Source organism: Schistocerca nitens, chromosome 8, assembly GCF_023898315.1.
Source record: "Schistocerca nitens isolate TAMUIC-IGC-003100 chromosome 8, iqSchNite1.1, whole genome shotgun sequence".
NCBI classification, from domain to species: Eukaryota; Metazoa; Arthropoda; class Insecta; order Orthoptera; family Acrididae; genus Schistocerca; species Schistocerca nitens.
The window spans coordinates 199,828,044-199,841,607 of NC_064621.1; the positions used below are offsets into that span (position 1 = coordinate 199,828,044).

Below are 13,564 nucleotides of genomic sequence, written 5' to 3' on the forward strand. Positions count from 1 at the left end.
GGGTGTTTGGTCGGTTGTCAGCGGAGTGGTGAAGAGGGCGGAGACGGCAGGCGCGGATCACGCCCCTCCCCGCTCTTGGAGCCAACCGCCCCACCTGCCCCGCGCGCCCGGGCCTCTTCTTTGTTGGCCGTCGGCGCCGCCACCGCTACCGCTTGGCAACGTCGCCCCCACGTTGGAGGCGCGCGCGCAAGAGAGAGAAAGCAAGTCCGCGCCGAGCTGCGTTCGGCCCCCTCCCGTACCACCCCGCCCCCTCTACTCCTCCACACACTTGCGCCGGTGTCCGGGAACCCCGCGCACCTCTCTTGTGCGCCACAGGCCCGGCCCCTGGACCCCTCAAGCTCTTGGGGCAATACCGCGCGGTAGTAGTGAAGCCATGTCCGAGCACCACCGTGGTGCCTGGGGATCGCGCGACGACGCGGCGGCAGTGTGGTGGCCAGGCGCACTCGAGTACCAGCACCATCAGCATCTGCTGCAACAGCAGCTGCAAGCCGCGGCGCAGCAACAGCAGGCCCAGCAGCAGCAGGATGTCGCTCGCAGCACGGCTGCGGCCGCCGCGGCCGCACAGCACCAACTCTTCTCTTACAAGATGGCCAGTAGCTTCCAGAACCCTACGACGACCACCGCAAGTGTGTCGTCGCCAGTGGCCTCCTGCGTGCGCGGGCCTACTGCCCCCTATGATTACAGTAGCGGAGGTGGCCGGACGGAAGCCGCTGCTGCGGCCTCTCTCGTGGGTGGCGCTGCCCAGTGGTGGTACTCTAGTGGCATGGGCAATCCTATGCATGGAATTTCCACACCCACTCCGCCCACTTTGGTACGTACCCTAATAGAATCCATTTTTCTTTCAGTCCATCCCCGCATCGTCTAACAGCGCCAATTACTAGCACTTTCTCGCTTTGCGATTAAAAGAATGCCAGACGACGACGCTATGTGCGTTTCTCTGATAACAAGAATTAGGAATGGTAACCGCCTAAAGAATTCTCCCACACAACCTTAACTCTGGCCTTTGGCGGGAAGCGTAGCGTCGCTACGTCATGTCACCCACGTGCTACCAGGGCGCCTTCGCTTTTTTCTCTGCCGTCGTGGGGAGCAGGTGGCGGTCTTAAGGTGCGCCGTGATGGCCACTTCGGCGAGAGGAGTGGGAGACGGAGAAGGGGAGGTAGTGGCCTCTGCCAGAGTACTCCTCACATGGCGACCTTCTTCTTAGAACAGTCTTAGGCGATATAATAGAAGTACGAATTTCTATAACTGTATGCCAACAAGAATTGATTCATTGTAAAAAATTTCTTTAGGAACACGTACTACAGATTTATTTCAATTTTCAAAGTGAATGTCCTAACATACTGGGAAGTTATCTCAAATGTTTCAGTATTTTCGAGAATAACTTTACAGTTCCAAAAAAATATTTACCTACTGGTTCGTTTGAATTGTGCCAATTCGTTCCCCATACACTGAAGTGTAGTGGATTGTAGCGCTCTGTATACACCTTTGTTTACAGAGCAATATTTTTTAAATTGCTGTGATGATACTGGAGGGGTGACATGGCGTAACTTACCACGACTTGAAATAAATCGTAAAGACTTAAATGCAATCCAAGGAAGGTAATTGGTTGAAAGGTGTTTCATTATTTAGTATAAAGCGGCGTGAAAATTACGGTCACGGTGCCGAGCGTCGCTTCCCGTTTTGATAAAAGGTGGATTGCAGCACATTTTCATCGCGTAGCTACCGATGTTGGTGCTTCCGAAGCCTGCGCGGTTCTACCTCTTTTTCGGGTTCGCTCCGTGCAGTGTGTGTACTGACACATCACGTGACTGAACGTGTAATAGAAAATATTTGGAAACTGTTTATTGAGCATGCCCTGCCAATAAATTGCCAGCCAATACTAAAACTTATAGTAGACTTGACCGTTTCCTTACGAGCATATTGCGCATGTGTGGCCATGTCAAGTCATTACGTAGTTCAATAGAAGCAACTGCAACGAACCGTGATGCACATGCAGACTACTTGGCTTCTCATCTTAATCATATAGACCAGGGAAGACAGAGAATTGCTCTTTTTGTTGAGACCACATTTTTATTGCCACAATGGATTAGTTAACTACATAATTCACGTACAAACTATCTTCAACATTTTATATACCTCTAGGCACATTTTGTGGCTGGTCCTGCATGTTGAGCTAGTAAAATTATGGTGCATGTTTTAAGATAGAAACTTCTGATTACCGACTTTGACCGTATGCTCAGTTCGTTGATTCATTAAAAAGTTCTGAGCATAATGTGGAAGCAATGATCTACATCTACCCATACTCCGCAAGCCACTGATACAGTGCATGGCAGAGTGCGTTCCACTATTATCGAGTCTTTCCTACTCAGTTCGCGTAGTGAACGAGGGAAAAATGACTGTATTCACCTGCACGTGTCCTATTATACTACGATGGCAACATAGTGGTCTGTTTTCCTTCCTTTTTTTTCAGAACAGGTCCACTAAATTTGTCCTACAAGGTTTCCCAAGACTTAAATGAATGAGTAATTCCTTCTTTCGTCAGTTAGAAATTCATTATTTTTGTGTATAGTGCGAAAAATTGTTTGAAGGAAACACAGAGAAGTGTGAAAAAATTTAATTTTTTTGTTTTCCGTTCATATGTAACCAATCGCGCTCACTACAGGACGTGGAGCTGTTTGTTTTCTTAAATCGGATACGTGAACAAGTTAAGGATGGCATTCATGCACCCGGTTAGCGATTTGTTCAGATATGATTTCCTACAAGGGCAGTTGACGAAATAGTTCCAATTGGTAGGTCCCCAATGTCGAAGCACAAATCTTCCATTACCCAGGAACCAGGATTTTTTTTCCAACTTCGTTTTCTCAAGAAGAAATGAGCCTATCAGCGAGTGTGCGGATGCGCGTGCACTTTGTGTGTGTGTGTGTGTGTGTGTGTGTGTGTGTGTGTGTGTGTGTTTTCGTATCTAGAGGCACCCATTTCGAAAAGAACATATGTGCAGTGAAGGCGGATGAATGTTTCCAAGGGACAAACACCAGCGCTCCTCAAACTTCCATGGGCGTTTTGCACTGGGTGGACTAAGTATCATAGCTGTGATCTGTGTTTGTCAGTGTGATTGATGAGAGGGGCTTTTAAGTGCTCAGCCGAGCCTTTTGTTCCATTTTCTGCCTTATATTTGGACAGCTGGCGGTCGTCAGAATATCGCGCAGAAAAATAAAATCGACAACTCAGCAGAAACTCACAGGCGCGCCAGTAATCATCTTTAAGCGTATTTTACCGCGTTGTACCATCGGTTCAGTATGCACGTGTAGACAATCTCAAAAGTTATTTACTGGACTACTATAAAAATGGTCACCAAGGCTAACCTGTTACGAGCTGCTGTACAGAGCTTACTCATAAATTCAGTTCCGAGCGAAACACTGGAGCAACCACACCCATCAAACCAATTATCCTTGTGTATGGGATACGTAAACACCCAACTATTGGGCATTTTCATGCTCCTTGGTTTGAATTAGTGACACCACAGGTGTCTTTAGTCATGTGGTACATTAGTCATCCGATCTAAAGTGTACACTGAGAGGGGTTCTGTGTCTGCTTCAAAAAGTGTCGTATCAAAAGTGATGGGGCGCACTGAAGAGTAATGCTTCCGAATTTCTGGTGTGAAAATCTTTAATATTTACGTAATTATTTTTCAACATATCCGGGCGACGAATAAATTTCCTCCAATGAGAGACCAGTTTATTGATACAGTCACTGCAGAATGTTTAACTTTGTTGACGGAGCCACAATCTCGCCTCTGCTTGTACCGTTTCGTCACTACCAAAGTGAAGGTGTTCTTACGTTTTGAAAACAGGCGAAAATCGGATAGGCGTCGGATTGTTGCAAATGTCGCAGCGCTCGTGTGGTCTTCCATTCTCATGCTGAAGGAGACTCCTCCACTACGTGGACGATCTTATCGTATTCGAAACTAGAGTACAGCACGCTGTCTGACACATTAACGTTGCAAATGGCTGTGTTACGCGCCACAATTGGGAGCCCTCTAGCAGCAGAGGATTGCAAATAACCCTAAATAATAGACATGTAGAGTGGTAATAAACCTTATTTTACTTCAAAAGCTTCTAGAGATTTAATATAAATTCGGTGGCGACCTGTTAGATAGGGCATGAAAACATTGTAAGAGCTGTGCAATGGATCACAGGTAAACCCACATTTTAGTCATCAGGGGTAGTAACAGTTTTGATAACTGTTTCTCACCTCCCACACGCATATGACAAGGTTAAAATCCGTTTTGAAACTTCTTCAGTGCAATTCATATTGGCCATTTTGTAGGAATAGTAAACAAATATCGTATCGTGTGTTAAGATTCCCATATATCACTTCACGTTCGCTAAAGCTGTTCCCCTAAGGCAATACTACGGAAGCAAAGACAGTGTCTTAAGAATAGACCGTAACATATGCACAATGTGAGATAACCTGTAGCACCGAACTGACAACCGTCATTGGTGTCTCCAAGTAACTACGCGATGTTGACTGCTTTAATTACTAGCTTTTGCTGAATGATATTTTTTTTCTATACCTGTTGACGATTTTGTCACGTACGTGGAAGGCGTGCATTTTAAACTACACGAATTTATCTTCTATGGACTATTCATTATCGTAACCGTAACAGAACTTTATCGCACCGTATTAACTACCACAGAGCAATCTCTCACCATCATGTAATGTAAAACTAATATGTTGATACGAATTGGAAATACTTAGTCAAAGTGTTCGTTGGAAATAACATGGTATAGCAAGTTAAGGAAATTTTTATGTAACAATGCAGACTTGTGGAAGAAGGAAATCTTAGGCAACTGGAAATAGTAAAGTGTTGCAAACGAATAATTCGGAATTCCGTTATTAATGTAGTGTACTGCTAGAACACTTTCACAAGTGCAGATTACTATGAAAAATATATGGTATGTACTACAGTTATCTGCGGTATTGAAATATGTTTATACTGCGTAGAGCACGAAATTCTAGTCGCTCACGTGATGCAAGAACAAAATAAAGCGTATATGACATATTATTAGGAAAAATATCTTCCCATTAGGTGATAAATAAAATTACTCGCAATTTTCACGGAACGCCATTGCAGTGTTGTGCAAAATATAGTACATGGAATTACATTTAAGTGGTGCCAATTCTGTGCTTTTATTTCGCAGTTCGGGTACTAGTTCGCCACGCCATTCAACAAATGAATCCCACTCTTACACAGTCAAACTCAGTTCACTTAATCATCACCAAAAAGTAAATCAACCTGAATCGCATGTAGTGTTTATTCACAGCTACTTTAGCCTGTTACTGAACACTTCGTTTCACATTTATTGATTCTTTTACACTTGGGTTAGGGATGCAGGCAAAAATTGTCTAGTGGCCAGAGCAGTGACTTCGTTTGACAGTAGACACACATCACTCAATCAAATGTATCATCGATGGATGTTGTATAAAGGCTTGTACTGGCTAGTCAACAAAAGTTTTTAAGGTGTATTCTGTTTGAAATTAAGAAACATGGCGTAGGGGACAGTTACAGAATACCACAAACTAGTTGTTTTGAGAATGTGAAGAAAGCTTTGTTTTTTCTTGCCAATTTTAGCTGTTAAATTACGGCGATCGAAACCACTTCAGTTAACATGAGTGAGCGTAAGGTAAACGTAGCGCCTAGTGCTATAATCAGGAATTTTACACTGAGTTTCACCCGCTTTCGTCTCATCTAGAGTTAAATTGCTTATTACGGGTGCCACGTGGAACAGCTTGTTACAGTACAATTAGTTGTTTCGACAACCTTGATGGAAACGGGTGTATCAGATTACTACGTCGTATGTTTTAGGATCGATTTGCACATGATCCACCAAGCCGTTTTAAAACAATGCTTGGAAGTAATCAAGAGTTCAAGTTAGACCAGTAGCAAGCAGCTCCAATTTTTGCCGCAGTGAAAACCCGCTTGACATTTGAGAACGTGAACGCGACTTCACAACACCCTAGTTTACACAGTGGCGAACACAAGCAAATGAGCATTAGCAGTAGAAAATTCTGATTTAAACGGTAGCGAGCGAACTGCATTCGGTCGTGCTAGGTTCGTATTCGCTCGTTGTCGGTCTTTCGGCAAACAGTCAAAGGAAGTTACCGTCCTCTGCTGCAGCTTTTGCACTACAGGAAGCTTTATTTTACCGTCCTGTCTGCTTCTGATGGTGACAGTTGTTTGAGCGATTCAGTGGACGGAAGAGAATGTAATGTTGTTAATAAAAGAACCTTTACGTCGTAGTTGCTTCTGGGGCCCAAAAGCTACTCAGCAAAAAGGCCAAATCAAAAGAAAGTGATGGGTAGAAAACTGCCAAAATATTCAAAGGACTAACCGGGCACTTGAGAATCGACGAAAAAAATAAAATGTTTGCGTCAGACTGGTATTAGCACAAGTTGTATTTTTATTAAAAATCAAAAGCGCAATAAATTTCTTTGAAATTAAACGAATATGTATCTTTTATGCCCGTTGAAATTTAAACAATACGGAAGACCTGATAATTCTCGATGCCATTCATGGTAGCTGTACATGACTGATGCATCAGTCGTTTTTTATGTATGTATAGTTTGGGTGGGGGCACACTACTGCCCTCCAACTAATTATCACATTTTAGGAATAACTTATGTGATAGGTCGTATGTTTTATCTCACATCTCTTTAATTATATTTTATTGACATTATAATCGTTAAACCTATTTTTTAAATTATTGATGTGCTTCGCATGTATATACATAAGTAATTAGCTGCGAGATAGCACCTATTGGAATTCGAAACAGTCACCAGCGTAAATTTTTCTAGTTGCCAATAACAAGGTGCAAATACAAATCTTTTCTTTAGATTGGTTGTTAAGTAGCGTTCCGGATTGAAATTTCTCAGTACTAATGAGAAGCCATCAGCGATATACATCAACAAACATACATGCAGCTGAGTGAATTTCACGCATACGTACAAATTCAGACACGTAAATTCTTTTTCCATATTTCGTAAAAAACAGTGCGCTCGTTACGCGAAGCGATACCTCGGAATATGAGTTTTGCTCAGTGTTACGTACTCAGTACCGAAAAACAACGCAACCTTCGTAAGCGATACCCGTTATCTATCTCCCACCATGTGTTAAATTGTCTTTCTCATTAGCATAACCGCTATTTCAGATCATGCAAATACTAGTTCACTTGTGTCCGCTCCAGCACAAACCAGGCGTAAGGTGAACAATGGGTGCGCATAGGACAGTATTACTCAGGCAGCCTTAATATTAATGCAATGTCGCTGGAAAATTCGACGCGTAGGTCTCTACCAACAAGATGGCGCACCATCACACCTTACGGATAACTATTCCTGCGTATGTTGATCTAATATTTCCCAACGGATGGATCGGGTTATTTGTTTTGTGGAATGGATAAGGATCGTGTGTAAAATAAATATAATCAGTGATCTAAAGGATCGAATGCAAAAAGGTGTTTTCCATTCCCGTGAAATTTGTGTGCGAGCTTTACAGTATAATTTACGTAATCGTGGCAACTGGCAACTTTAATTCAAATGATCGTATCTACCATTTGAGTGACATGATTTTGAACCATTCTGTACGTACCGTACCTTACGAAAATGATAGCATTGTCTGTATAGTCCAGAAGTATCGATAATGTTTTCGATAACTTTTTAAGACAGGTAAAGTGCTTTAGGGATTCCTTGAGGAACGCGACGGGGAGATGCCATGCCGTCAGCATTTAGTGTCACTACCAAGCTTGCATAAGTTAAAGAACGAACAATTATTGTGAACATAAGCCCATCATCTGTTCCAATGCACTCTTGTACTTTGCCTAGTCTGTTGTCCATCTACGGACAGAAGGGATCCTGAACACCCTCTGGTTCACACCTCGTAAATTTGTTGCAACTTAGCGGTAGGCGACGCAATTGAGATTTTCCATTTGCAGTAGGGGATTCTGTGGCTCTCATAATTTTTGTAAGCACCGTGGAAGAGCTTCACATTTTGACCCCAGAATGTTTCTGAACGTGTTGCCTTCCTCGGTCTTAGTATTATTATCAGTGAAGGAATTTTTTAAAAATTCAACAGTGGCAATATTGTCAACTTCAGCAGAGAATTTTAGGATTGTGAAACGCGAAGAATTTCCGTTTATGCCAAATGTCAGCTACTGAAAAAACTGCAACTGCCAACTTCCCTGAAATGCATATGCTCTCGTTAAGAAAAATCGCGTAAAGATCCTAAAGTTGCGTCATTGTTTATAACCGGTAGTGTCTAATTTTCCATTTATCAGCCATTAATGAGGTGAATCTACGTGGATGGTTTTTGTGAGGTCTTAATTATTCAACATTGTAGGAATAAAGTTGTGAAGATATGGTAGGAAAAATTGTTGAAGTGCTAGAAACAATGCACGTGGGAGACTAATTCCTGGTTCCTGCTGCCAAGGAGTAAAGATGTTATCGTAACGATAGTGGTAATGACGTATTTAATTTTCCTCGTCAGGCCTCAGATATGCCTGTACGTGTAGTAGCTCGAAAGCTTTCGTCCGTTAACATTTGGTCTTAAGGATGAATGGGGAAAGGCTAGATAAATAGCATATGTAGCAACTTTCAGAACTAAGTACCCGTTACAAGTTTTCCGTTGTTAGTTTGGCACACGAAAGCAGCATATTTGCGTTCTAATATTTGTTTTTCATTTTGTATACTGTAACCGCAGTTCTTCAGACAGAACTCTTACGTTGAGACAAAGTTCTTACACTTCCGTTCATTTGCGGCTACTTTAATATGCAGATACTTTGTTTTTGGTTGCAGCCACCGCAGCAGCAGAACAAAAAGATGCCCCGTGGGAAAGCTGATGCTAAACCTAGAGGCCGGATGACGGCTTACGCTTGCTTCGTACAGACATGCCGCGAAGAGCACAAGAAGAAACATCCGGATGAAAATGTGATATTTGCAGAATTCTCAAAGAAATGTGCAGAGAGGTGGAAGGTAAGTTTTCAATTTACGCCATGGAAATTATTCCTTTCATGCAGAACAGCGGTATGATACAACGTAAATAGTGTATTGTTGTATCCTGGTTGTTAATGTCATGAGACGGGTCACATTTAAGGCTTTAGCGTGCCTTTTGGATGATTGAGTTTAATCGAAATTGCTTATATCTGCAATCGCATTCACAACGTAGCATCACTTGCAAGGCGAATAGATACACGAAACAAGCTTCGCTGCAAGCAAGAGAGAAAGGAATTTGGTATCGTATCGCAGCATCAGCGTAGCATGCGAGCATTATTATCCCGGCTTTCAAACTGAAGGCAAACGGGTTTTCGGCAGGAGCGTCCAGTCGCGTAGCTCTCTCTTTGAGCAACGTTGCCAACTCTGAGCACAGAAGCAGAAGTAACGAAAATAATTGAAAACGTTTGGATTTTTCCGACATTTGTGTTACGATGCACTGAGAACGTTGCGTACGAAACACGCTTTGCGTTTCCGAGTGTACTAAATATAAATTTAGAACTCGCTTTTTTTACATCGTTCGGGAATCTGAATCTATATGAAGTAATAAAAAATGTGATCTTGCAGTTTTATTCATTCTGCAATTGCAAAATCATATTCCCTGCAGTTATAAGCAGTACGTTGTCATTTGCAGTGGTATTTTGCCGTAACTTGCCCCTGCCCTCGCGGTTGCAAAGCTCCACTGGCGCTATTTGCCGCAGCAGCTGTATTGATGTTTCCATTGGTTACTGTTTGCTCCGGGAAATCTCTGCGATGCAGGAGTAAGCCCCCCTTTGCCCGTTAGCGCGCCTGGTCGATACGGTTTCCCGCGTTCGTTATCATTGCGCGTCACCCGTTTCGCGACCTCCCTGCCTTTGAATTTAATATTAGAAGGAAATGCCATGAAGATTCAGAATTTTGAGGTCTACTTATGACAATACCATCACAGTCTTCGGCGTCTATCAGTAAATTACGAACAAAAATATTTCAGCGTTGCATAAGGGGAGAAAAAAATACTGTAATTAAAAGTTTCTGCAACCATAGCTTTTTCTTACATGGATTGCGGAGAATGAATGTGTCTCTCTCTTTCATACAAATTACTTTAAAGTGTATGTTATACAAAGAATCCACTTGATGACTAAATTTCATCAGTAATTCAGTTTGTATTCATGTGGATAATTTGTGTCTGTTGTTAAAGCATATTAACAAGTTAAGTGGTTATTTAGTGTACTTTGCTGTTGACTCATTCACTAGCTTGATGCCAAAAGTCTGCCTTTGCGTTCACCAATGGTGTTAAGATAAAGTAGTTGCAGCATATGATGTTGATGGGAGTAAATGTAGCTGTAATTTGTTTATGATTGTTTGTTGCTTTATTACTTTAATTTTTATTTGTTTTGTTTGTTCAAATTGCCCTAGGGTATTAGTTTTCTTTTGGTGCCTGGTGTATCATATTTATAGAACAAACTTTATTCCCAGCAAAATGTTACATAGTCTTTAATCTTGCCAACTAGATTAGTACTGCGGGAAATAATTTGTTGGACAAAAAATATGGTTAATTTTGGTATAGAAGATGACACATAACTGGTGGCAAAGTACTATAGTTAATTTTGTAGAGAGTTTATAGGCGGATAGTAAACAGTCACTCGTTTCCAAGACTCCATCTGCTAAATATCCTATTTTACTATGATTGAGCTTTTTTAAAAAAGAAGCTGGTGCTTTTTTGACACAGTGATAAATTTGTGTGGTGTAACTACGAAGCCAAATGTAAAATATTGCTGCAAACCAACAGATTCTCCATGACTATAGAAATCAATGCAAGTGAATAAAATATTGAAAACAATAAATTACCATAAAAATTTGGTTCACCATGTTTTCATGCCAGAATATTGAAGAGAAAAGGGCAAAGCAGTAAAATGATCATGAAAACAGAGTTCAGTTGGTTTATAATTCCATAGATTTTTCTGCCTAGACAAGTGTCAGAATCACAGTAATACTGTCTTAAACAGTTTCCATGTAATTGAGTATCTAAATTTAATCTTCTGTACCTTGTAAAAAAAATTTTCTTACAGACCATGGTTGATAAGGAAAAGAAGCGTTTTCATGAAATGGCAGAAAAAGATAAGGAACGTTATGATGCTGAAATGGAAACCTACACACCCCCTAAAGGAGAAAAGGCGCATGGCAGGAAGAGGAAACATGCCAAGGACCCAAATGCACCAAAAAGGGCATTGTATGTAATAGTATCCTATAGTAACCTGCATTGATTATGTAAATTATTACTTTAAATATTGACAAGTATTCTCTCTCTCTCTCTCTCTCTCTCCCCCCCTCTCTCTCCCCCTCTCACAAACCCCTCCCTGTGTGTGTGTGTGTGTGTGTGTGTGTGTGTGTGTGTGTGTTATATATATATATATATCTCTTTCAAGTAGTGTTTACTGTGGGATGTAGATAATAGCACCAATATAGTGCACCATGCAACAACCATAGTTTTTATCCACAGATCAGCATTCTTCTGGTTTTGCCATGATGAGCGCAGTAAAGTAAAGGCACAGAATCCAGAATTTGGTGTTGGAGACATTGCTAAGGAGCTGGGCCGGAGATGGTCAGAAGTCGATCCGGAGCTGAAAGCCAAGTATGAAGCAATGGCAAAGAAAGACAAAGCACGATACGATAGGGTAAGTTTTTCGAAAATTGGGTTCCTTATATTTTGTACTGAGTAATTATATCAGAATTTAATTTAATGCTTACTTTTTATAGAGAAATATTTCCAGTAATATTCATTGTATTTCTGTTTTATAGGAAATGACAGCATATAAGAAAAGGCCAAAGCAAGGAGGGCAGGGAGCTGCAACAGTGAAGAAAGGAAGTGAAGATGAAGACGAAGATGAGGACGAGGACGATGATGTTGAAGATGGTGACGAATAGTTTGGCTCCAGTATTTCATTGCCATGTCATCTTTATTAAGGAACTTTTGAAAGGACATCATATCTCATAAATTCATCCGTACCCTTTACCAGTTTTTCACTCACCATAATTTGAGTTCAAAGAATGAAAGTGAGTTTTCAGGAAGAGCATACTTCAGGATGCAGGAGAAGTGAGGGAGTGTGTGTGTGTGTGTGTGTGTGTGTGTGTGTGTGTGTGTGTGTGTGTGTAAATAAATTTTTCAGTAACAGTAACTCACAAATATTTTAATTTGTCTTAATGCAGCAAAATTACTTAATGTGAGCTTTACCAGTGAGTCACTGATGCATTTCTGCAGGTGTTGTTTGGTAAGTGTTTCAGAAATGCATCACACTGCTCAAATGTCCTCCCATTTTAGTTACATCACCTGTATGTGTTTCTGATTCTGTTAAAAATACTGGCCATCACCAAAGTTCTTTCTATTGAATTTCAAGAATGACCTGCAACACATACCTCTTTACAGTCTTTCATCATCTGTGCAGTGGTTTTGTGCCATTTCAGATCAGGGTTTTACTGCCTCTTTGTTAATGTGTGAAAAAAAAATGTAGTTAGTCTTTGGTGTGTGCCAGTGTGTTGTCATTGTAATCTAGAGTATTTCTGAAGTTGCAGATGATCTTAGCCAATTCTTTGCAACTTGAAGGACTTCCCCCCTTCTCTCAAAAACTTACGTAAGGGTTTAAAATAGTTGCGTCGTGTTTTCTCTTGTCATGATTGGGAGTGCTGTTGTGTGTTCTCTTAAGCCATCAGTGTGTGCAAACAAGCGGACAATATTTTTCAGTGTTTTGAACTCTATGGCATAGCCAAAAGAGTGCAAATCTTAAAACTTCTTCGTATTAATGAAGAAGTCATTGTATTAAGACGGTTTTAATAGCCTGTTCTCTTTTTGAGGAAGAGGTTTCATTTGATGGAACTAGCAGTAAAGAAGAGAGTTTTTTCAGGTTCTGTTTCCATGTCTCTAAGTGTAACATTCCCAAATTGAAAATAAGGAAAATTTGTACTTTGTGACATGGGTATTCAAATACAAATAGCAGTACCTCTGATTTTGTGTGTACAACTGTATTAAAAATTGTCAAAATATTTTTATTGATTTGGAGATTTAATGAAAACCTGACTTAGAGTTCGAAAAGAACAAGAGTTGCGGTTATTTTTAGGAAATTTCAAATAGAGAAAGGCACTGTTTGTTTTGTATCTAATAGTAATTAATAAACTTTTAAGAAAAGTGATTGTCAACTTTAATTCCATTGCTTTACAAAAGGCAAGAAATAAATCTGTCAGGCATTGTTTTTATTGGACCGTTGATTTGCCCACAGTAACATGTTAATAAGAGAAATTTGTTTCCTAAGAAAGACTGATTATGCAATGTTATTAGTTATATTAACTTCACTGACATTTGAACACAAAGTAATTTATATTCACTAGTGTTGACACCAGCAGTGCTGCTTGCGTGTTGTGGATGTAATTGTGGCTCGTGTAGACGTTATCCACAGGAAACAGAGAGTTCAACAGATTTGTTTTTGTCAATTCACTGAGATTGATTTTAGTAAAAATTTAGCCACAGCTATAGTTATGTTATTGTCTGTGT

The 13,564-nt window shown here is 40.8% G+C and overlaps 1 protein-coding gene across 1 annotated transcript; it reads left to right on the forward strand.

Annotated features, from left to right (window-relative positions):
* The first annotated feature begins 296 nt into the window (after positions 1–296).
* Positions 297–13,205, forward strand: LOC126198711 (high mobility group-T protein-like). The gene is made up of 5 exons (XM_049935224.1): positions 297–811; positions 8,848–9,024; positions 11,091–11,251; positions 11,522–11,696; positions 11,821–13,205. The coding sequence occupies exons 1-5, from the start codon at positions 374–376 to the stop codon at positions 11,944–11,946; spliced, it is 1,077 nt and encodes a 358-aa protein (XP_049791181.1). The 5' UTR covers positions 297–373; the 3' UTR covers positions 11,947–13,205.
* Positions 13,206–13,564: the final 359 nt, after the last annotated feature.